The 24,290-nt window shown below is 48.1% G+C and overlaps 1 protein-coding gene across 5 annotated transcripts in view; it reads right to left on the reverse strand.

Annotated features, from left to right (window-relative positions):
* Cspg5 (chondroitin sulfate proteoglycan 5) overlaps positions 1-19,178 on the reverse strand; it is a 22,237-nt gene extending 3,059 nt beyond the window's left edge. The window contains exons 1-7 of one of the 5 annotated variants that reach the window (XM_008830700.2): positions 18,925-19,152; positions 17,213-18,329; positions 13,831-14,019; positions 11,285-11,360; positions 11,105-11,132; positions 8,809-8,864; positions 8,562-8,772 (exon numbers count right to left, since the gene is read on the reverse strand). In XM_008830700.2, coding sequence (XP_008828922.1) covers positions 8,767-8,772; positions 8,809-8,864; positions 11,105-11,132; positions 11,285-11,360; positions 13,831-14,019; positions 17,213-18,329; positions 18,925-19,021 — 1,569 coding nt within the window. In that variant the 5' untranslated portion in view covers positions 19,022-19,152 and the 3' untranslated portion in view covers positions 8,562-8,766. Of the gene's footprint in view, positions 1-8,561; positions 8,773-8,808; positions 8,865-11,104; positions 11,133-11,203; positions 11,361-13,830; positions 14,020-17,212; positions 18,555-18,924 lie in introns of those variants that run through there. The other 4 variants (XM_008830710.2, XM_008830689.3, XM_008830681.2 and 1 more) reach the window with 4 other exon arrangements.
* Between the last annotated feature and the right edge of the window lie 5,112 nt (positions 19,179-24,290).

The following is a 24,290-nucleotide window of genomic DNA, read 5'->3' on the forward strand; positions in this document are numbered from 1 at the left end:
GCTGTAGCTTTGGCTGGCCTAGAGCTCCCTACGTAGACAGGCTGGCCTTGAACTCACAGAGATTCACCTGCCTCTGCCTCACAAGTGCTGGGATTAAAGGCGTGCACTACCATACCCAGCTTCAAGGGTACTTTTTTGGTTTTTTTTTGGTTTTTTAGAAGCAGGGTCTCCCTGTAGCCCCAGCTCTCCTGGAACTCACTATGTAGACCAGGCTTGCCTTGAACTCACAGAGATCTGCCTGCCTCTGCCTCCCGAGTGCTGGAACTACAGGTGTGCACCACCACGCCCAGTTTCACGGGTACTTTTTATTGTCTGTGCTTCTATAGTAAGGGGAAGATGCTGGGCATGGAAGTTCAGAGTTGGGCCATTAAAAATCATGAGTAGGCCTGGGAATTTAGGTCAGTGATAGAGTACTTTCCTAATATGTACAAAGTCCTGGGTTTGTAGTGCTATTCAATCCCTAGCACCACATAAAAGTAGACAGGGTGGCACAGGCATGTAATCCCTTGAGATGTAATTCCTCCAGCACTTGAGAGATGGAGGCAGGAAGATTAAAAGTTTGATGTCATTCCTGGCTATGCAGTGAGTCTGAGGCCAGCCTGGACTACATGAGATCCTATCTCCTTGTATCCCCTTAAAGCCAGGAGAAGGATAAGAGGGTGGATACTCACTTTTTCTTATAAGAACTTGCTTTCAAGTTTCTCGAGAGACACCCACATACATAGAGGCAAAAGTGAGATGGGACTCTTATACAGGTATAATGCTATGACGGTAGGGAGGTCACTCCTCGAAGGCTCAAGGTATGGGGCTAGAGAAATGATTCAGTGGTTAAAAGCTCTTACTGCTCTTGTAGAGGGCCTGGGCTCTGTTCCCAGCACCCATATGGGGGCTAACAACCATCTCTAACTCCAGTTCCTCTTCTGACCTCCAAGGACATTACACGACATGGGTGCACTTGCATACATGTAGGCAATACACTCATACACATAAAATAAAAATAATAAATAAGCTGGGCATGGCAGTGCATGCCTTTAATCCCAGCACTTGGGAGACAGAGGCAGGCAGATCTCTGTGAGTTCCAGCTGGGGCTACAGGGAGACCCTGCCTCAAAAAGACAAAAAATAGGGGTTGGAGAGATGCCCCAGTGGTTAAGAACACTGGTTGTTCTTGCAGAAGACCCTGGTTTGAATCCCAGCACCCATATGGCAGCTAACAACTGTCCATAATTCCAGTCCCAGGGGATCCACCAGCCTTTTCTGTTTTCCGCGGGCATTGCACGACATGAGTGCACTTACCTACATGCAGGCAATACACGCATACACATAAAACAAAAATAATTTAAAAAAATAATAAGACAAAAAATAAAATATTTTTTTAAATGCAGGTAAAGGGGCTGAAAAGATGATTTGGTGGTTAAGAGCACTGGCTGCTCTTGTAGAGGAACTGGGTTCGATACTCAGCCACCTACATGGCAGCTAACAACCATCCTAACTCAAGGTCTGGGGGATTCAGCACCCTCTTCTAACCTCTGAGGGCATTGCAAAACACAGGTGCACTTACATACATGCAAGCAATCACTCATACTTGTAAAAAAAATTTAAAAATAATTAAATATTTTTAAAATGCAAGCAAAACACTCATACACATAAAATTAAAAAAAAAAAATTCTTGGCTGGGTGTGGTGGCACACGCCTTTAATCCCAGCACTTGGGAGGCAGAGGCAGGCGGTTCTCTGTGAGTTCAAGGCCAGTCTGATCTCCATAGTGAATCCAGGACAGCTGGGGCTACAGGGAGACCCTGTCTCAAAAAGACCAAAAAAAACCAAAACAACAACAAAAACAAAAAATAATTCTTTTAAAAAGGTTTTTAGAGGGGCTGGAGAGATGGCTCAGCGGTTAAGAACTTGACTGTTCTTACAGAGGGCCCAGGTTTGATTCCCATCACCTACATGGCAGCTAACAACTGTCCGTAACTCCAGTCCCAGGGGATTGGATAGCCTCTTCTGTCCTCCTCGGGCATTGCACGACACGGGTGCACTTACCTACATGCAAGCACTACACTCATACACATAAAATAATAAATATTTTTTTTAAAAAAAGGTTTTTAGCCAGGCGTGGTGGTGCACACCTTTAATCCCAGCACTCGGGAGGCAGAGGCAGGCGGAGCTCAGTGAGTTCAAGGCCAGCCTGGTCCACATAGTGAGTGAGTTCCAGGACAGCTGGGGCCACAGGGAGAGCCTGTCTCAAAAAGACAAAAAAAAAAAACAAAACAAAAAAACGGTTTTTAGAATGCCAAGAATAGTGGCACATGCCTTTAATCCCACTTGGGAAGCAGAGGCAGGCAGATCTGTATGAGTTGGAGGTCAGCCTAGTCTACATAGTAAGTTCCAGGCCATCCAAGGCTACATGGTGAGATTCTGTCTCAAAAACCATAAAAAATCAAAATCAAAATCAATCAAAAAGTCTTGTGGGACTTGAACGGTTAAGAGAACTGCCAGCTTTGCTTTCCAACCCCGGCTTCTTATCCCAGCTACTTGGGAGGCTAAGGCAGGAAGATGGCAAGTTCAAGGCCAGTCTGATCTAGACAGAAAGAAAACTGCCTTCTGGACCAGGAGGTAGGAGAAGCAGATCCTAAGCATATGAAGCAGAGGTATGTATCTGAACAGGGCCTTTGGACAAGCTAAGAACCTCCCACAAAGAGAACAGGTGAGTGTCTGGACCAAGGTGGTACTCCTTCAGTTCAAGAGTCTCCTCCAGAGTTGATCCTTTTGAGCCCAAGGCCACTGAAGCCACAGCAGAAGGATCATCTACTTTTGACTTGGCAGATGTACCTGGCCATGAGGGAGGAGAACCACTGTGGGTTCCCTGTTCCCAGAGTTCCATGCCAGCTATATGGGTACCCTCTGCCCAGGGGTAATGTGGCTCAGGCCTGCCTGCCTGGAGCACCTGTATTCAGATGTAAACCTCTATGGGAGAGGGCAGGCAGGCTGTGCATTACCATACATGTGCAAGCACAGAGTCTGAAAAGCAGGATAGAATTAAACAGGAAACAGAAGCATTCAGTGGCCCATGAAGCCCAAGGAATTAACTGAACTCCTGGAAGCCCTGTCAGACTTTCAGAGGACCCAGACATTCCCCACATCCCTTCGATGGCATTGAGGAACAGCAGGGTGGCTAGGATTGGGCTGGCTACCCTTGGGTTTCAGGTGACTTTATTCAAAGAGTGAACATGGAGCAGTTTCAGCTTTCTACACACCTCCTTTCCGATGGTCTCTTCCAGGAGGGATGCTCAGCCTAAGCCTGTGGCCCACGGGCAAAAATGCCTCCCCTCAGTCAGAGGAGTAAAGAATGGCGCTAGCAAAGGCAGCAGGGACCAACCCTGCCCAAGCAGCCCAAGTTTTTAAATTTGGAAATCTTTTTAGAGTACGGCAGATAAAGTTCATTGCAATGAGTAGGAAGATGATTGACTCGATCTACTTATGTGAAAGAAATAACACTTCTATGAAAATACATAAAACTGCTGGGCATGGTGATGCATGCCTTTAATCTCAGCACTCCTGAGGCAGAGGTAGGCAGTTAGATTTCTGTGAGTTCAAGGCCAGCCTGGTCTACATCGCAAGTTCCAGGCCAGCTGGAGCTACAGGGAGACCATGTCTCAAAAAGATAAAAACAAAACGAAACACAAACAAAAATCAAAAAAAAGAAAATACATAAAACTGGACTGGTGAGATGGTTACTGGAGAAAGGTGCTTGCTGCCAAGCCGAAAGCCTGAGTTCAATCTCCTTCTACATAGTGTAACGAGAGTACCAATTCCCTCAAGCTTTCCTCTGACCTCCATGCATGCACTGTGGTATGCACATGCCCCAAGGTATGTGGGCATACACACATGTACAAATAAATAAGTATAATTTAAAAATAAGATATATAAAATACATAAAACTCTGTGAGCTTGGTGGTATACACTTGTAATTCCAGCTCTTGAGAGGTAGAAGCAGGATGGATCAGGAGTTCAAGGCCAACCTGGGCTACATGAGATCCTGTATAAAAAAAAAAAAAAAACAGGCTGGAGAGATGGCTCAGCGGTTAAGAACACTGGTTGTTCCTGCAAAAGACCCAGGTTCCAATCTCAGCACCCACATGGCAGCTAACAACTGTCTGTAACTCCAGTCCCAGGGGATCCAACAGTCTCTTCTGTCCTCTGCGGGCATTGCACGGCATGGGTGCACTTACCTACATGCAGGCATAACACTCATACACATAAAATAAAAATAATAAATAAGGTATTAAAAAAAAACAGGGCTGATGAGATGGTTCAGTGGGTAAATCCCTTGCCACACAAGCCTTTTGACCTGAGTTTGATCCCTGGAATCCACATAAAAGTGGAAGGCAAGCCAGGCGTGGTGGCGCATGCCTTTAATCCCAGCACTCGGGAGGCCGAGGCAGGCAGATCTCTGTGAGTTCAAGGCCAGCCTGGTCTACATAGTGAGTTCCAGGACAGCTGGGGTTCCCTGTCTCAAAAAGACCAAAAAAAAAATATATATATATATGGAAGGCGAGAAATGATTCCACAAAGTTGTGCTCTGAACTCTACAGGCACTTCATGGATTCATGCATATGAGTATCCCTCCCACATTTGTCATACACACATACCCAGTCATAATAAATAAACAACCCCCTCCACACACAAAATAGGGGCTGTAGAGATACCTTAGTCGGTAAAGTACTTGTGTGCATATATGAGGACCTGGGTTTGATTCCCAGCATCCACATTAAAAAGCTGGGTATGGTGGTGCATGTTTTCAATCCTAGCCTCGGAAAAGCAGAAACAGATGGATCCCTGAGGCTCACTAGCATGCCAGCCTAGCCTAATAGGCAAGCCCAAGGTCCCAGTGAGACACCCTGTTTCAAAAACCAACCTAGAGGTTGGAGAGATGGCTCAGTGGGTAAGAGCACTGACTGCTCTTGAAGAGGACCCAGGTTTGATTCCCAGCACCCACATGGCAGCTAATAAGCATCCATAACTCCAGTTCCAGGGGATCCGACACCCTCTTATGACTTCCTTGGGCACTGCATGACATAGGTGCACTTACACATATGTAGGCAATACAGTCATACACATAACACAAAAATAATAAATAAAATAATACCCCCCCCCCGAAAAAAACAAAACCCACCACGGTAGATGACTCCTGAGGAATGATATCCAAGATTGACCTCTGGCCTCTATACACACACATTGTACACCCATAAACACATAAAAAATAAATAAATCATGATAAATAAGGGGCTGGAGAGATGGCTCAGCAGTTAACAGCACTGGTTGTTCTTGCAGAGGACCTAGGTTCAGTTCCCAGCACCCACATGGCAGCTAACAACAGTTCATAATTCCAATTCCAGGGGGATCTGACACCCTCTTCTGACCTTCATGGCATTTCCTGCATGAGTGCACTTAACAATACATATAAGCAAAACACTCATACACATAAAATTTTTTAATAATAAGAAAATAAATAGGGGCTGAAGAGATGGCTCAGCAGTTAAGAACAATGGTTGGTCTTGCAGAAGACCCTGGTTCAAATCCCAGCACCTACATGGCAACTAACAACTGTCAGTAACTCCAGTCCCAGGGGATTCGACAGCGTCTTCTGTCAACTATTTTATTTATTAAATATTTATTTAAATATTTTATTTATTATTTTTATTTTATGTGTATGAGTATATTGCCTGCAAGTAGGTAAGTGCACCCATGCCATGCAATGCTGCGGAGGCGGAAGAGGGCTTTGGATTTCCCCGGAACTGGAGTTAAGGACGGTTTGCAGCTGCCATGTGGGTGCTAGGAATCAAACTCGAGGCCTCTGCAGGAGCAGTCAGTGCTCTAAACCGCTGAGCCATCTCTCCAGCCCCTTATTTTTTTTTTTTTAATTTTTCTGAAAACTTTACTGAGAATTTTACACATGCATATAAGGTGTTTTGATCAAATACATGCCCACTCCCTCCCCTCCAGCATTCCCCCCTCTGAAGAGGTAACCCTAAAATCTTTTGAGGATTAGATACACGCTCCCAAATACCTTTGACATTTTTGGCCTTTGGAACAGAGTATGTTGCTAACAGTCTCAAGGACATTTTGACTTTTAGCCAAGAAACTGGTTACTTTTCTTTAGGGTCTTTTTACCCTAACTTTTTCTTTGCCCTTTTGAGACAGGATCTCCTTGTCGAACTCTCTATAATTTTAAGGAACACCAATACCAACTGCAAATTTGAGAGTGAAGGAGCTGTGTGAGTAATCAGCAGGCCCAGCCACAAGCTACTGGTTTCTGCTCTTGGCGCATAGGGCTTCGGTGAGAGAGATGTAGCAATAAACACTCAGGGAGGGGACAGGATCAGGCTGTGGCAGTCTGACTCCTCTTGGATCTTTTTTTTTTTTTTTTTTTTTCCATCTTCCTGGAACTTCAGCTGTCCTGGAACTCGCTATGTAGACCAGGCTGGCCTAGAACTCACAGAGCTCCACCTGCCTCTGCCTCCCAAGTGCTGGGATTAAAGGTGTGCCACCATGCTCCATTGGCTCTTAAGGGTAATTTCTAGCTGAGGAATAACACCCAAGATTGACCTCTGACCTCCCTATGCACACACACACACCTCATGCTCCCCTTGAGCCCAGGGGCATGCATCATCCTCTCTGTAAAGCTTTGTGAGAGCCGGGGAGTGACATGTCCTGTCCAGGAATGACCTCATGAATTTCTACCTTGATCCCTACTTCTCTCCACCCAGTCTACATGTCCCAAGTGCCATGTCACCCTACCCTACTCCTCCTTCTTAGGCAAGGTCCACCACAGCTGACCCACACACTCTGCTCTGTTCCCAAAACTGACCCTACTCTGAACTCAGGGTCTTTGAACTACGAACTCTCCTAAACTGTAGGCCCTCAGTCAAGAGCATGTCTTTGCACAGGCTCATATGGACTCTAGGAGGAGCTGTCTTCTCACCATCCGTTTGGGAAAGGGAAAGGAGAACATGATGCCAGAAACTTCCTTGAGGAAGTTGTACTCTTGTCAGGCAGGAGCAACTACAGTGGGCTGTAGGAACTTGATAATGGTCACATCTGTGCCCCACAAATACAAGATGGCAGGTCTACAAGAGGACCCAGAGCCTACACAGGCCATCACTCTCCTCTGCTCCACAAACTGACTGAATGCAGGTATGCAAGGAGCTGGATGTGTACTGAGATGAGCAAGATTGTCCTCTCCTGGAGGAGCTCGCATCCTTGAGGGCTGACAAAGTTTAGGATACATTTTGCTTCTTTGGTTACTATATACATCTTGAACGTCTTAATATCTTGTAAATAACCAAGTAAAATAACCTGTTTATTAGCCTTTATACCAAAGACTTAAATTACATCTATTTATCTTTTGAGGGGCAGGGTAGGGCGTGTGTGGAAGTCAGAGAACAACTTGGTTGATTCTCTCCTTCTACCATGTGGTCCTGGGATTGAACTTGATCATCATGCTTGGCTGCAAGCACCTTTAAACATTGATCCATGCAGCCAGCCCTGGTATCAAAGACTTGAAGTGAGCCTAAGTTCGAACAACCAGTGTTCTTAACCATTGAGCCATCTCTCCAGCCCCCTAAGTTTACCTTTTTTATTTCATGTTCATTTATTTATTTTATTTACATATTTATTTTGTGTTATTATTTTGAGCCTCACTGTGTAGCTGGGCTGGCCTGGAATTTACTATGTAGATCAGGCTGACTTTGAACTTGCAGAGATCTACCTGCCTCTGCTCCAGAGTGCTGGGATTAAAGGTGCCTGCCGGCCTTGTTCTATATTTAAATTGACCCCTCCATTCCTCCTTCTCCAGGTGATTCTGTTTTGGGGTTTGGTGAATCAAGTTAGTTTCCTTTTGTTCTCTTTTCCCTTTTGAGCCTAGTTTCCCATCCACGAACAGAAGATGGTCTAGATGTGCTCCAGCTAACCCGGTTGCATAGACACAGTCATTAATGACTGTTGTAGTGGCTGTAGAGAAAATACAAAACATTTCTTTTCTCTTTCCTCATGAAGCCCAGACTGGCTTCAGACTCAGTTTGTAACCTAGGATGGCCTTGAGCTCCTGATCCTCCTGCCTCTACTTTTGGAGTTCTGGAATTACAGGCATGCACAGCATTATAAAAAAAAGCTTTTTCCGTGTGTGTGTGTGTGTGTGTGTGTGTGTGTGTGCATGTGTGTGTGTGTGTGTGTGTGTATGTGTGCAGGCACAGTGTAGCACGGCATGTGTGGAGGTCAGAAGACAACCTCAGGCATCAGCCTTCATCTTCTGCCTTGTTTGAGACAGGGTCTCTTGTTAACTGCTGTGACTGCCAACTGTCAAGCTAGCTCTTAAGCCTGCAGGCGTTCAGGGACTCTCCTATCTCTGCTTCTCATCTCACCCTAGGAGCTCTGGGATTAGATGCATGGTATATTATCTGGTTTTATGTGAGTTCTAGGCATCTGAACTCAGGTCCTCATGCTTGTGTGTCAAGTGCTTTATCCACTAAACTATCTCCCCAGACCCTCTCTTAAAAAAACAAACTTGTTTTATTTTAATTTATATGTATATGAATGAATGTGTGTCTACTACAAGTGTGTGGGCGCTCAAGAAGACCAGAAGAGCGTGTTGGGTCCTGTTAGAACTGGAGTAACGATGGTTGAGTTGCCCAACGTTAGAACTGGAGTAACGATGGTTGAGTTGCCCGACGTTAGAACTGGAGTAACGATGGTTGAGTTGCCCGACGTTAGAACTGGAGTAACGATGGTTGAGTTGCCCGACGTTAGAACTGGAGTAACGATGGTTGAGTTGCCCGACGTAGGTGCTGGGAACTGAACTCAGGTCCTTTGAAGCAGCAAATACTTTTTAACTGATGAGTCATCTTTCCAGTCCCTCCCCATACCCTCCCTTTTTTCCAGACAGGGTCTTGCTATGTAGTCCAAGTTGGCCTTTTTGTTTTTAAGACAAGGTCTCATGCTGTTTGAACTCATAGCAATCCTCCTGCCTCAGCTTCCCAAATGCTGGGATTACAGCATGAGCCTCCATAACCAGCTTCATATTTAGAATATTGCTGACTTACAGGAAGGTCCACTGGAAAGCACGGGTCTAGAATGTTAAAGTGTAGAGTCTCTAAGTCTATTCTAAGAAGTTTTCAAACTTCCACTTCAACTCCATGTTGCAGTCAGAAGAGTCTTAATGCAGTGCGCTTTTCTGTGGAAGTATTTTCTGTGCAATAATAAAGTGCTTATCTTGAAGCATGAAGCCTGCATTATGCACACATTTCTTGGATTTGGATATGACATCATTTGGTTTGGATGACTTCTACTTTATTTACTTTCTTTTTTGTCTTTTTGAGACAGGGTCTCCCTGTAGCCCCAGCTGTCCTGGAACTCACTATGTAGATGAGGCTGGCCTTGAACTCATAGAGATCCACCTGCCTCTGCCTCCCAAGTGCTGGGACTACAGGCGTGTGCCACCATTGCCACCATGCCCAGCTACTTTATTTATTTTCTAAATTCTCTGACAGTACCCAGTATTTTACTGCTCAGGCTTGTTAGGTGGCCAGTGTCTTCAGAACACAGTCCATTGCAACCTTTCTTTTTTTTTTCTTTTTGGTCTTTTTGAGACAGGGTCTCTCAGTAGCCCCAGCTGGCCTGGATTAGCTATGGAGACCAGGCTGGCCTTGAACTCACACAGATCCTAACTCACAGAGATCTGCCTGCCTCTGCCTCCTGAGTGCTAGGATTAAAGGCATACGCTACCATGCCCGGCTGCAACCTTTATTTTTTTTACTGGCTTCAAATGATATTTATGAACATATCTTTCTTTTTTTTTAAATATTTATTTATTTTTTATTATTTTATTTTATGTGTATGTGTGTATTGCCTGCATGTAGGTAAGTGCACCCATGTTGTGCAATGCCCATGACGTCAGAAGAGGCTGTCAGACCCCCTGGGACTGGAGTTACTAACAGTTGTTAGCTGCCATGTGGGTGCTGGGATTCGAACCCTGGTCTTCTGCAAGAACAACCAGTAGTCTTTTTTTTTTTTTGGTCTTTTTGAGACAGGGTCTCCTTGTAGCCCCAGCTGTCCTGGAACTCATAATGTAGACCAGGCTGGCCTTGAACTCACAGAGATCCACCTGCCTCTGCCTCCCGAGTGCTGGGATTAAAGGCATGCGTCACCACGCCTGGTATAACCAGTATTCTTAACCACAGAGCCATCTCTCCAGCCCATGAACCCATCTTTCTAAGAATAGAATTACAAGCTGGGCCTGGTGGTATATACCTGTATTTACAACATTTAGGAGGCAAAAGTAAGAGGATCAGAGGTTCAAGGTTATCCTAGGCTACATAACAAGTCAGATACCAGCCAAGGTTCACATGAGAACCTGTCTAAACCCCCTGACACCCAGAAAAACCAGGCAGGAATGGTAGATCATGCTTATAATCCTGGCACTTGGGAGGCAGAAACAGGAGGATTCAGGGTGAGTTCAATGCCAGCCAGAGCTACACAGGGAGACTCCATTTCAAAAAACAAAACAAAAGCCGGCATGGTGGTGCATGCCTTTAATCCCAGCACTCGGGAGGCAGAGGCAGGTGGATCTCTGTGAGTTCAAGGCCAGCCTGGTCTACACAGTGAGTTCCAGGACAGCTGGGGCTACGGGGAGACCGTGTCTCAAAAAGACAAAAAAAAAAACCAAAACCAAAAAAACCTCATATACACAAAAAGAACAGAATTAATTATTCCCAAACTAATGGGTCCACCAGTTTCTGTGCTCATCTTGGCCCTACCCAGCATGTACGTCTGCCAGCTCCTAAGGGCCTCTGACAGCATTAAGGAGTGATGGGCTTTTCTACAAATCCCAAAAGGCAACCACCATCTGCCTCAATGACTACCAGGAAATTTCCCAGTAATGCAAGGTCAAAGATAGTGATCTGACTGGTAAAGCACAGGGGAAGCTAAACATCACGAGCAATCCTAAGAACAGATTTCCAGTGCCTGTAAATCAGCTTGTCAAAGAAGTGACACATCACCAAGTGCTTATTCCCACCTTCCCTGCCCACCAGGTTGCCCTACACTGACCTTCAAAGCTCTTTGGAGACTCCATGCGCTGAGACAGAACAAGGGCATGGGCCAGGGGTGGGGGCATGCAAAAGGAGAGATGTGAAGAAGACAAGTTACCTGACAGACAACGTTATCATAGTGAGCCAAGGCACGGGCATGGGGGGAGGAGATACGGGGAGTGTCGCAAAGTTTCCTTACATTTGGGTGAGAGCCCTCAGCAATGGTGGAGAGGGAGAAGTTATCATTGTGGAGCTCAGATGGGGTCCGGAATTTGCTGGCAGGAAAGAAGAGAGAAGGGAAAAAATTAGGCAAGTGATCATTGCAAAACATAACAGTAGCAGTAACACCAGCTAGCTTCATGGATCAAATACTACACTTCATCATACACCCTGGATTAGAGTAACATGCACCAGGATTTGACACACCATTAAGAAAAACCTTTGGCCACTTAAGCCATGATCACATAGTTTCTTATCACCTCAGATTTTTCTTACATACTTAAAGTAGCACATTTGGACTTTAAAGAACTGACAACGATATGAACAGCTCTGACCGTGTTTGTGCACGCCAGGCAATTACAACGGCATCAAGACAACCATCTGGCCAACAGTGATTATAAGATGCCAGCAATTGTAAGACACAATCCAATTCCAGAGATATTAATATGTGAGGAAAATATGTATCTTAGAATTGAATTGTGGCAGTGTCTGCAGTGCGCTGAGTGCACATAGCAACCTTAGAGCAGTAACTGGGCTCAGGAAGGAAAGAAGAGACATGGAGAAAGGGGCCTCAGCCAGAGAAGGGAGACCTAGAACACAGACACTCCTCCGGCCACAGCTCCTGCTTCTCCTCTTTTCTGGCAGTGGCCCTCCTGCCACTATCCACAATTGCTTTGACTGACGTGGTATCCTGTCCCTGCCCCCTGCACACCTCTGTCTTGGTGTAACCATGGGATGAGGAGCCAAATGTTCTGGCTTGTGTCCCTCTGAAGGGATCATGCGCACAGATATGCCCCCGCCTCAATGCACAGGGACAATGGAGGGACCCTTCCAACCCCACAGCGGTTGGCTGAAGGGTCATAGGACTGCTGCGTCTGCACACCGAATGAGTTTACCCAGCACAGGAGCAACAGATGGTGTTTTGTCTTTTTCCCAGGACCCAGGGAAAGTCCTTCAGTCATAGTCTCGGGAGGGAGTCTCAGGCCAGCAGAATCAATGGGGCAAGAGGATGAAAGGGAAGTGAGGCCAGTGCTGCATAAACTGTCTCTTGAGACCCAAGGAAGCTGGTGGATAGCCTCCTCCTTTTGTGACTACTATGACACTTTAAAAAGGTTTTTTTCTTTTCTTTTTTTTAAAAAATAATTTATTGAGAATTTCATACAGTCATAGAAGCATATAAAGTATTTTAATCAAATCCATACCCACTCCAAAAAGGTTTTTTCTTTTGCTTAGTGATCAGAATGATCCTTTCCTAGTGCATAAGGTCACATTTCAGTGCCCAAAATATGAACTTAATGTAAATGCGGATCAACTCTCAGAAGCACACAAGGCACAGTTCTGTTAAAGGAAGAGCCAAAACGAGACTCTATCTTTGGCCCTTAAAGTCCATAGCATAGGAAGTTAACCTTGACCCCTCATCATCAAATTCTATTCTGTTTGAAGCAGAGGATGACCGGCATTTGTGTGTGTGTGCATGCACGTGTGCCTTCATGTGTGTGTAGGTATGGTTTATTAAAATAAAGCACTCCTTTTTTTTTTATTTTGGTCTTTTTGAGACAAGGTCACCCTGTAGCCACAGCTGGCCTAGAACTCACTATGTAGAACAGGCTGGCCTTGATCTCACAGAGACCTCTGCCTCCTAAGTGCTGGGATTAAAGGCATCTGTCACCATGCCTGGCTGAAGTGCAGCACTCTTAAGAATCAAAGTGGACAATGGTCAAAAGGACTACTGTGGAGCAGTACACACTCAAAAGGTAAGAGTGACGATGGCCAAGAGACTATTACATGAGGCACATCTGGGGGGGGACATTTATTTTTATTTATTTATTTTTGAGAAAGGGTCTTCGGTAGCCCAGGCATGCTTCAAATTCCCTATGTAGCTGAAAATGACCTTGAACTTCTGATCCTCTTGCTTCTGCCTCTCAAGTTCCGGGATTACAGACATGTAGTACCATACCCAGTTTATGTGGTACAGGGGATCAAACGGCAGTTTTGAGCATGTAAGGCAAGCATTCTACCGATTCAGTTACATCCCCAGTGTAAGGGGCAAGCTTTTCAAAAAGCAATGTTGTGAGGAGCTATTGAAGACCAGCAGATCTGAAGGGGAAGGAGTTACTCCACACTGAATTCTGTAATCAAAATTCTCATACTGGCCACTGGTGTCAAAGACTAGGGGAGCAGGTATAGTCAGACAGGGTAGGCAGACTGGATATAGCAACTTACTTAGCGACAAGGGCTGGGACATGCTATGTGCTGGGTGTTGTCTCTTTAGCAGTCGATCCTGGGTAGGGGTGCTGGAATGTGGCTGTGAGCTGCAGTGGGCCGCAGGCCTTAACCTCTGCTATTCCAGCACATTCTATGTATGAATGGATATGGCTAGGTCAACCTTTAGAATGAACAAAAGAGCTAGGGATAAAGAATCACTGGCAAAAACTCTCCTGGGAACATCCCAAGGTTAGGGGTCACACACACACACACACACACACACACACACACACACACACACACTGCAGGGTACAGACTTACTTGGTCCTCCGCAGCTTGGTATTCTCAGTCTTGAGCAGGTAGAGCTTCTTGGCAAAAAACACGGTCATCATGAACAGCAGGAGCAGCACCAGGGCGGCTGAGCCAATGGCCACACACATCACTTGGAAGTCAGTGATGATGGACTCGCAGCGCATCCCCTTGTGCCAGATGTAGTCCTGTGTGTTGCACCTGCAGGGACACAGTGGGACCCAGGTGGTGGGGCAGGCAGCCTTGGCCAGAGCAAGAGCCTGGCTCTGCTGCCAACACTCACCTCAACAGCCTGCTCTGAGGACTGCCTACAAGGGACTGCAGCATTCCCAATCTGAGACGACTGCATGGTCAGTATGCTCACCCCATCTTTATAGATGGTCTATGAAATACACCAGGCAGATATGAGGTCCATGACAGAAATGAGGTGAGCAAAGCCCCAAGAAACTGAGTAAATAGCTCTAAGTTACATGACTGCTAAGTGACAGAGGGAACAGAATCTGGGTTTCTGCCTTATAGCCTCAGGGAGGCAAATCACAGGATTCTCAAGCTTCTGTCTGCCTTGGCTCTGGGTGAAAGACAGATGATAATGTCACACAGGATGAACGGGAGCTATGGCTACCAAGTACTGGGACCTGCCCTGCACATACAAGCCTCTCTTGTTGCTAGTTCACATGGCTAGCCAGACACTGAAAAATAAGGAACTGACAGACACAGAAATGGATGGATAGTCTCTTCTTCCCCCCGAGCCCCACAAAGTTCTGTCCCTAAAGCTTATGACTGTGAGAACTAACGTGCCTGGATAGAGGGAATCAACCCCTTGGGGTGGGTTTTAGTCCTTTTGTTGAGTGACTTTCTTCTGCCCTTGGGGACATTCCCAGGCTCCAACTCTTCCAATGACATTGCTGTTTCCATGGGAACCAGGCTGCTTCAAAGAGGAAAGATGTGGAAGGATACAGAGGCAGGCAAAGGAGGGAGGACATGAACCTCAGGGTGAATGACAGACTACAGAAAGGGGCACAGAGATGGGGGAAATCATGCACCCAAGAAATGGCTACTTCACATCCAGAATGGGATGAGGTGATGTGGCTAGTAAGGGATTTTCCTTTGTTTTCCAACCGAACCTCTGCAGATGGATCTATTTAAGGTTGCCAGGGAATGCAGACACCTCTAAGTGGGGGCCCTCTAACCCAATGTTCTAGAAAAGTTCTGCCATAGCTCGGATTGTTTCCCTGCAGTGGGTCAGGGTGACAGAGACAAAGGCATGCTGCAGCTTGCAAGCAAAGTCTCAGCAGTCTTCTGTGAGTAGAATGTAAAACAGTTTGCAAGCATCAGCCAGACTTGGGTGGGCAAAGCTGGAGCAGGAGCCTGGGTAGAGAAGCTTGAGTGTAATCCTGGGATGGAGGTTAAGTGAGGGGAACTTCTGTGGGCCATGTGGAGAAGTCCTTCAGAGGTGGACAGCAGCCATGCAAATCAGTGAGGAGGCCAATCTTACTCATAGCTACAAATTCCCTGAGAGCTCCAGGATGTTCTGGGTACTTTTGTGGCTCTCTAGGGGCAGCAACTGTGATGGGAAGCTCATTTTAAAGGTAAACATGTCAGGCCTCCAGTAGAGTGAAAGATGATTTTGTAGATTCCACTGTTCCCAGGCTAAAATGACCACTACAGTTTTCCAACCCAAAACGAGAGCAAAAGCACAGGGCCCCCATACATTTCTGGTGGTCCTTATTGCTACCAGAATTTTTCTTTTTTGAGACAGGATTTCATGTAGCTCAGGGTAGCTTCAAACTCACTATGTAGTAGAGGCTGGCCCTGAACTCCTGACTCTTTTGCCTCCCAAGTGCTTAGATTACAGGCACCATACTCCTCCACTCACCATGAGTTTTTGATCAAAGTAACTACTCTTGGAAATGGCTGGACACCTCCAACCAGAACAGTGTAGTCATATCCTATATGGGTGACCATAGTGTGATGACCATCATCTATAAGAGGAAAGGACATTGAACAGAACTAGGACTCAAGCCTCAATGCAAAGGTCATGACATTTGCTGCTGTCACGTTAGTCTACCATCAGCACATCAAACCCTAAGAAACTTGATTCTTTTTTGGTCTTTTTGAGACATGGTCTCCCTGTAGCCCCAGCTGGCCTAAAACTCATTTTGTAGACCAGGCTGGCCTTGAACTCACAGAGATCCACCTGCCTCTGCCTCCCAAGTGCTGGGATTAAAGGCTTGTACCACCATGCCTGGCTAGTTGTCTACTTCTAAAGAACCACTCAGACTACCTTTGATTTATGGCAATGAGTTCTCAAGCAGAGAACTATCTCCCTGTGAGGGCAGTTCCCACAGGTGAAGTAACTGGAGTAATTACTGCAGGGGCGTAGGATACTGACTGCAGATGATGTCCTCAGGGATCTCCAAACTCTGTTTTTGAAAACATCATAGATTTGCTAACCCGAAGGCAAGTACCAATTGAAGAGAGCCTCCACCCAGTCAAGAATACCCTAACCTGCAAGGCTTTGTGGAAAGACTCAGCTTGATTTCACCTATGTGAGTGGCTGTTCTTCTGGGTCTGCTCCTAGGGTTGTTATTTTGAGTTTAAACGTCCACATCCCCTTCAGGGACACTGGGTCCTCTTGCCAAACAGACATAGCTTGGAAGGGTGCTCAGTCTTCTTAACTTCATAGCAGGGTTCCAGGCCTCCTACCTTCCTTACTAGTATGACTAACACCTTCCAAAAAAGCTCAAGACCACAAGCTCTCTTCCTAAAGTCCTTGGGCAAATCCCTCCACTTTTCCTTTAAAGTTGAGTGGTTTGGGAAGGACTTTTTTTTTTTAATCTTTTGAGACAGGGTCTCTCTGTAACCCCAGCTGGCCTGGAACTCTCTATGCAGACCAGGCTGACCTGGAGCTCACAGAAATCTGGCAGCCTCTGCCTACCAAGTGCTGGGATTAAAGGCATGCACCACTACACCCATTTTTTTTTTTTTTTTAAACTAGGGACTGGAGAGATGAGGGCTCAGTGGCTAAGAGCACTGGCTGCTCTTGCACCCACATGGTGGCTAACAACTGTTCATAACTCCAGTTCCTGAGAAGCCAATATCCTCTTCTGGTAAATGTGGGTATTACACAATGTGGTACATTTACATACACATAAGCATGAAAAAAAATTAGCCCATGCTAAGCTCAAACTCACAATCATCTGGCCTCAGTCCTCAGCCTCTCTAATGCCAAGATGTGGGCCCACTATGCCTGGCTCTGAGTGAATCTATCTTAATTTGGGAATTCTGTGAATGTCCAACCTCTGGGAAGTTGTGCCTCTCAAATTTTGCGCTTTGCCGAGTCTGCCCCATCTTGGGGACTCAGGTGTTGTTTTACAAACCCCTGAACCCTTACCTGCAGAAGGCCCCTATGTTCTCCACCAGGTAGCACTGGCCTCCATTGTGACAGTAACTTGGGAAGAGGTCACACACTGATCGGCAGGAACCATTATGCCGGACAAAGCCGCTGCGGCACTCAGTGCCATTTTCTGCTGAGGCCAGGTCCCTGCCTGGCTCTCCTGGGCGGGGCCTGAGGGCAATGCTGCTGCCAGGGACTATCCCCAGAGTATGCTGTGGAGGTACAGCATGCCACCGACTGGTGGGCTGGCCTGTTCCAGGCCCGAAACCAGGCTTCTGAGAGGGCAGAAGTTCATTTTCATCTTCCAGGTCTCCACCTCCCAATGCATCCTTGTCATCTTCCTCCTCTTCCTCCTCCTCCTCCTCTTCCAAATCATCATAGAAGGATGTGGTAGGGTAGAAATCCGACTCATCAAAGGGGGTGAAGTCATCGTATAAGTCAAGCAGGCTCCAGGAAGGGGTCTCTCCTTCAGTATCAGGGTGATTCTCTGAGGTACCTGGTGACACTGGGAAGCTGCCCAGGTCTGCACCACGACCCTCACTATCCAGTCCTTCAAAGTAGTCGATGTCAATTATATCTGAAGCTGGTTGGGTCTCTGGAGTGCCTTGAAGGGGATAAGTAGGCTCTGGCCCTTGAGGGTCAGGTGTGCTTCCTCCCAGGTTCAGCCAAACCTCCAAGGGGCTCTCCTTAGGGAGTTCTGGGCCTCCACTAGGCATATCATGGGTAGTTGGGGAGGGAGGCCCACTGGCTTCAGTAGCCTCTGGGGTAGCAGGGGGCACTGTAGCCGGCCCAAGGGCCTCATCAGGAGCCTGGAGTGTAGTTGGAAGGGGCTGGGCGTCGCCACTGCCAGCCTCTGCAGTCACTCCACCCATGCCTGGACTGTCTGCCTCTAGCCAGGCTGTGCCAGTCACTGAAGCCGATGCCTCCAGTGCCTCCTCTGGCCCGACCCCAGGGCCCACCGCAGCCAGCTCACTGCCGGGCGCTGTCCACGAGGTCTCATCCTCCCCAGCTGCTGGCAGGTCGGCTTCCTCCCGCGTGTCATTGGCACGCGGCTCCCATGCCAGGCCGCTCCTCACCAGCTCTTCTGCCTCGATCGCGCTGCCCGCCTCGCGTGCTGTGGGCGGGAAGGCGAGGGGCAGGGCGTCAAGGTGGCGGGTGAAGGTGAGGGAGCCCTGAACCCAATCCACTAGACCCGGGGTCCACCCTAGGACGCTGCTTCAGAGGCCAAGGCCACGCCTCACTTTTACGATACGCCCCTGAGCCCTCCTCTGAAGCAGGGAAATAGACCTTGCATATGCTTTCCCGCCCCAGACCTGACCCAAGGTCTCGGACACTGGGTCGGGGCAGCCCCACAATGCCGGTCCACCCACATCTTATCCTCAGGGCCCCGCCCCACCCACAAACCCCGCCCCGAAGTCCACCCACAGGCCCCGCCCCTGATCGAGGCCCCGCCCCTGCTTCAAGACCCCACCCCCACCTCAGCCCACCCTGGGGTCCGCGCGAAGGCTACGGCTGCTCCCCTTCGACCTGTGTCCCGCACAGGTCTCCTCCTCCCCCCGCGCCCCTTTCCCGTCCCGGTCTGCGACTGCAGGCAAGGCGGTGCCCCGCCCCCTTGTCACGGCTCGGGGACTCCACCTGTCCTCGAAGCCAGCGAGAACCCGACACGGGGAGGGACGCTAGGGCTTGCTGGGGTCGCGGTCGGTACCTACCCGGCACGGCCCCAGCGGTGAGGACCAGCGTGGCCCCCAGAAGCAGCAGCACTAGCGGCGGCCCCCGGCCTGAGCCCCCGCCCCCGGCTCGGCCCATGGCGCGTTGCTCTGGCTGCCGCGCGCTCGGTGCGGCTTGGCTGCGCCCTCGGCGTGCACGGCAGCCGCGCCTCCCGCCCGTGCTTGCGGCCGCCTCAGCCCACGGTGGGCAACACGAGCCGCCGCATGCCGCCGTCACCGCTGTCCTCCGTGCGCCGCGCCTCCCCGCCTCCCGCGCCGCCGCTGCTGCCGCTGCGCTCTCTCGGCGCCGCCCCCACTCCGCCCGCCCTGCACGTAGCGCTGACGCCTGCCCCTCTCGGTCTTGCTGGCCCGGGGTACGGACGGTCTAGACCCCCTTTCGCTCGGAGCGGGGAGATGGTCGGACGTGCGTCGCGCAGGGACTGCTGCAGAGCCGGCGAGAGCCGACAGGTGCACCGGCGGGAGCCCGGCGGGGCGGGCCAGCCGGCCTGCGCTCCCAGAGCTGCGCGCCCTGCAGCGGACCTCCGAGGAACCCACACGCCGAGCGCCGAGCAGGGAGGCGGGGTCGTCGCGGGCTCAGATACCCGCAGGCTCGGGGCGGGGCTCGGAAAGGCGGTAGGGGGCGGAAGTCCGAGCCCCCAATGTGGACACCAGCAGGGCCCTGGGTGCGCGGCTCGGGGGTTTCTGAACCAACCCGGTTTCAGGGCAGGAAGGTTCTCTGGCCGGTCTCCGGGTTTCCACGAGGGCGGGGAGGGCAGAACCTGGCAAGGGGGCGAACACCACAGCTCAGGCTCTAATCCGTCTGCAGCGAAAGCCACTAGCTCAGATTTTGCACAGCCAGGTCTACCCAACACATTACTGGGCAATGGTGAGAGCCCCTCCCCAGCACTTCAGCTACGCTACGCCTTGCTTCCTAAACCCAGGAGCTGTAATTCGGGTCCCTTTCTACTTCCCCCCAGATGCATCGTCCCTCAGGTGACCTGAGCCACCAAGACTTAAGTTCCTGGGTAAATTACTGCCCTGGCGCACAGGGATGTGGGTCCAGACCTTACCCTGGGGGACACCAGTTCACTTCTTACAGGAAGACCCAGGACCATTCATTCCCCGAGGCCTGTTTGGTCGCGAGGCAAAGCCATAGCATAGCCTACTCACCCAGTCGGATCCCCTCCAATTGCCTGCCTCCTGATGTGTTATTATCCACCTAAATGATTGTGCTCAGAGTCTCAGCCCAAAAACATGGGGCAACACTGGTGTTAGATGCTTTCATTTTTTACCTTGCAGAGCCCATCACCTAATCTGTCTCATATGTCTCCTGGTGTTTCCTTTTCTCACACCACAACTGCTGCGGCCAATTTGCCCAGCCTAGAGTCCCTTCTGTGTCTGGCAAACTCTTTGTGCCAGAAAAGCTCAATTTCCTATCACTCTGCCCTCTGTAACGCCCACTCAAGCTCACTCAGGCAGTTAGGCACTATGTTCTGATCACGCCTGCTGAGAGGTAGGATCTGTAGGGACTGTAAATGGCATCTACAAAGCAATGGAAACTACCCACATCTGCCCGGAGCCATGAGACTGCCTTACATAGCAATACACCCTTATTCACCTCTACTGCTCTTGTCTGTGTCACCTTTTATTACTCTCTGGGTTCCTCTCCTCTGTCTCTACAGTTCTTGGGTAGTGGTTATCCAGTGGATACTGATGGATGGCTTACCTCTTCATTCTGAGGCCAGTCTATGTGAAGGTCTCAGGGGTAGGTCTCTTGATATCTGAGGCATGGTTTCGATAGTCTTCTCTTACTCATGAGAAAACTAAAAACTAGGGAAAGCACTTGCTAGGGAGACCCTAGGTTCAATCTCCAGTACAGTAAAATATTATACATAAATTTATTTGCCAGGCATTGTTAGCTCATGCCTGTGATTACAGCACTAGGGAGACCAAGGCAGGGTTGGCATGAATTAAAGGCCAGCCTGGGCTACAGTATGAGATCCTGTTTTGAGAAAAAAACCAAGGAACTCCTAGCTTGTTTCCCTATCGTTTACATTTTGTAACTATTCTAATTTTTTTTTTCCATCAGCAAAACATGGTACAAAATATGTCTCTTTCCTCAACAATCTTCTTTCCTCCCTGGGGCCAAATTGTTCCTTACTCCAGTTTGGGAATTTGTATGTTACTGGGAAATTGAACTCAGGACCTTTGTGCAGGCAATTACTGTGTCAATGAGCTACATTTCCAGGACCAATTTGGGATTTGAGAACTGTTGTCATTCTGAGCCTCCCTATCTCACTAGAAGTTTTAGAACTGAGTATATAGCACACTTGGTTTGGTGACACACATAAAATGAATAGGAAAAGCTCATTCAGGCAGTGGTCTGTGATGGGAAAATTTGGAATCACATCTGTGTGACCTTGGATATAGTCACCTGAGTCTCCGATGTGAAAGGGTTTGGCAACCATACTGTCAAATGTAGTGCATGCGTGATGTATGAAGGCTGGGGAAAGCTAAAGAAAAGGTATGTGAGAACTGGACAGTGACTGCCCTACACTACACCTTACCATGCCCTCCCATTGATGTCACGCACATTTGGGAGCCATTTGGTAAACTATTTTACATTACAATGGTTTCTATGTGCCTGTTTCGTACTGGGTTTTGGCGACTTGCCTCCAGAGCCAACGTGTGCACAAAGATGTCACATGCATCCTTATACATGGACTGGAAAGCCACTGGCTTCACCAGGATGGGTTAGGGATACTGTCCAGGTCAAGAGCTGCTCTCATTACCATGAAAGGGGTCGTTTGATCTGGGTTGTTTGATCATAGTTCCTGGCTTTAAATCCCCATTATTGACAACATACTGAGATTTTTTTTAGCTTTTCGTTTAAAAAATCTCCCCCTGCCCGCCTTTATTGTCTTTTTGACACAGGGTCTACCTGGAACTTGCTATGTAGACCAGGCTGACCTCAAACTCAGAGAACCACGTCTCTGCCTCCTGAATGCTGGGACTAAAGACATGTGCCACAATGCCCGGCTTAAAAATTACTTTTGTGTGAGTGTACACGCATGTGGTCAGGGACAATATGTGGGAGTCTGCTCTCCCTTTGACCTTATATGGGTCTGGAGGATCTAACTCAGGTTGTCAGGCTTGGTGGCAAGTGCCTTTACTCTCTGAGCCATCTTGAGTGCTGTAATGTGCTTTATTTTTCACAATTATACTACAAATCTGTTTTATTTGCAAGCTGATAAGATTTAGTATAGTCGTCCACCACCACATTAATAGCATGGCTAGGACTTGAAGCTTATTTCATTTGACTATTGAGGCTTTTTTTTTTTTTAATTTTATACTATGACCATCTTGCCTTCATGTGCATATAAATGCACCATGTGTGTGCAATGCCTGTGGAGGTCCTGGAACTGGAGCTGATGGTTGTTAGCTGCCATGTGTGTCCTGGGAACTAAAAACCAGGTCCTCTGGAAGAACAGCAAGTGTCCTTAAACCACTGAGCCATTCTCTGGCCACTCCCCACCCTTTTTGGCTTTTTGAGGCAAGACTCTCCTGGTAGTCCCAGCTGGCCGAGGTGTAGACCAGGCTGGCTTCAAGTGCAGAGATCTGCCTGCATCTGCCTCCCAAGTGCTGAGATTAAAGGTGTGTACCACCACACCTGGTTTCACTTTAAAAAAGATGTATTTCATATGTATGTTTCACCTGTATATATGTATGTACATGCCACATGTCCAGAAGGCCAGAAGAGGGCATCAGATACCCTGGAGTTACAGCTGGTTGTGAGGTGCACTGTGGGTGCTGAGAACAAAACCAAGTTCCCCTGCAAGAGCAGCAAATACTCATAGCCATTTTCTCCAACCAACTTCTCTTCTTAAATTTCAGACAGGGGATCAGGATGCAGAGTAGGGCAACAGAAGCCTTGCCTCTACCTTACCCACTCCAACCCCACTTTCATCTGGCATTTAACACTATGCTCTTTTCTCTCCTTAGAACATCATTATCTCATAATCTAGACTGGTCTTAAACTTGCTATGTAACTAAAGCAAGCCTCTACCTCCCAAATCCTGGGGTTACATTGACCGTCACCAAACCCAGCTGCTATCTGGTATCAGGGAACACTACAGACAAAGCTCATGATCCTGAACTTGGGGGTAATCTGCTTGGACTCTTTTTTTGGATGGGCTTCCAGGAACAGGACTACGGGCCAGAATCCCTTGTGTTGACTACAACCTCCTCATGCTGAAGTCTCAGTGTGCTCATCTCAGAAAAGGATTATCACAATGTGGATTAGTCACCTTGTGCAGGCAATGGTTCGACAGCACATGGGAAAAGGCATCCAAAAGCCAGATAAGCCAACAGATAGCTAACTAGATTTCAAAAAAGACCTGCCTCGGCAGGTGACCTGAAGTTTTTGCAGATAAACTGACCTAGATATGGGTCAGAGATGAGGGCAAGAGGATCAGTTGTTGAAAGCAATCCTGAACTGTGTGAACCTTGCCTGGGGGCGGTACATGGAGTAAAGAATGCCACAGAAGTGCAAACTGCTACTAGAAATTCATGAGGGCCAAACCAGACACAGAAATCCGCCTGTGCAGAGGGATTGTCATAATCCTGATAGCTGCCACTGAAACACCCTTCCACCTATCTGGCAAGTCATGTAAGATGGCTGGCTGCTATGGACCCAAGTGGGAGACATCCTTTCTTCCACTACCAGGTTGTCGTGGGTGGTGGTCACAGTACTGTATTAAGGCACAGACATTTTGCTGAGGTACTCAAAAACCGTACCTTTAGGGCAGGTGGTGCTATCTCCTCAGAAGTGTAAAGCTGCTGCTGAAATCACCTGGTTACTCTCCAGGAAGCTGCAAGACTGTAGAAAGGACTTTGGGAGCAGAAGTGGTAAAGACATCTCTAATTTTGCAACATGGAAAAAGTATAAACAGGGACCAGAAAAGGGCAAGTTGCTCCAAGGGGGTTAGTTGTAATTGGTTCCAACTTCTGGGTTGGTTCATGTAACTCCCTACCTTTAGCCACCCTGTGACAGTCTGTCTCAGCTCTGCCCCAAGTTCAGGACCAAAGGTACTGTCTAATAACGATTAGCACACCTAAAAATGTCACAGGGAAATGAGGCAGAGGGTCACTGAGTGCTGGGCTTGAAGGGCAGCACTCCTTCACATATTTTGGCATTCCAATCTGAATGACAACCAATCTCCAAGACCAGGGATGATGGTGTATACCTATCATCCTTGCACTTTGGACACTGAGATAGGAAATTGAGTGAGGCCAGCCTAAGCTACAGGGAGGGACTGTCCACAAAAAAATGACCTATTAAGTGAAGATGATTCATTGATAAGGACCGA

Source organism: Nannospalax galili, unplaced genomic scaffold, assembly GCF_000622305.1.
Source record: "Nannospalax galili isolate Female #2095 unplaced genomic scaffold, S.galili_v1.0 scaffold1050, whole genome shotgun sequence".
Lineage (NCBI taxonomy): Eukaryota > Metazoa > Chordata > Mammalia > Rodentia > Spalacidae > Nannospalax > Nannospalax galili.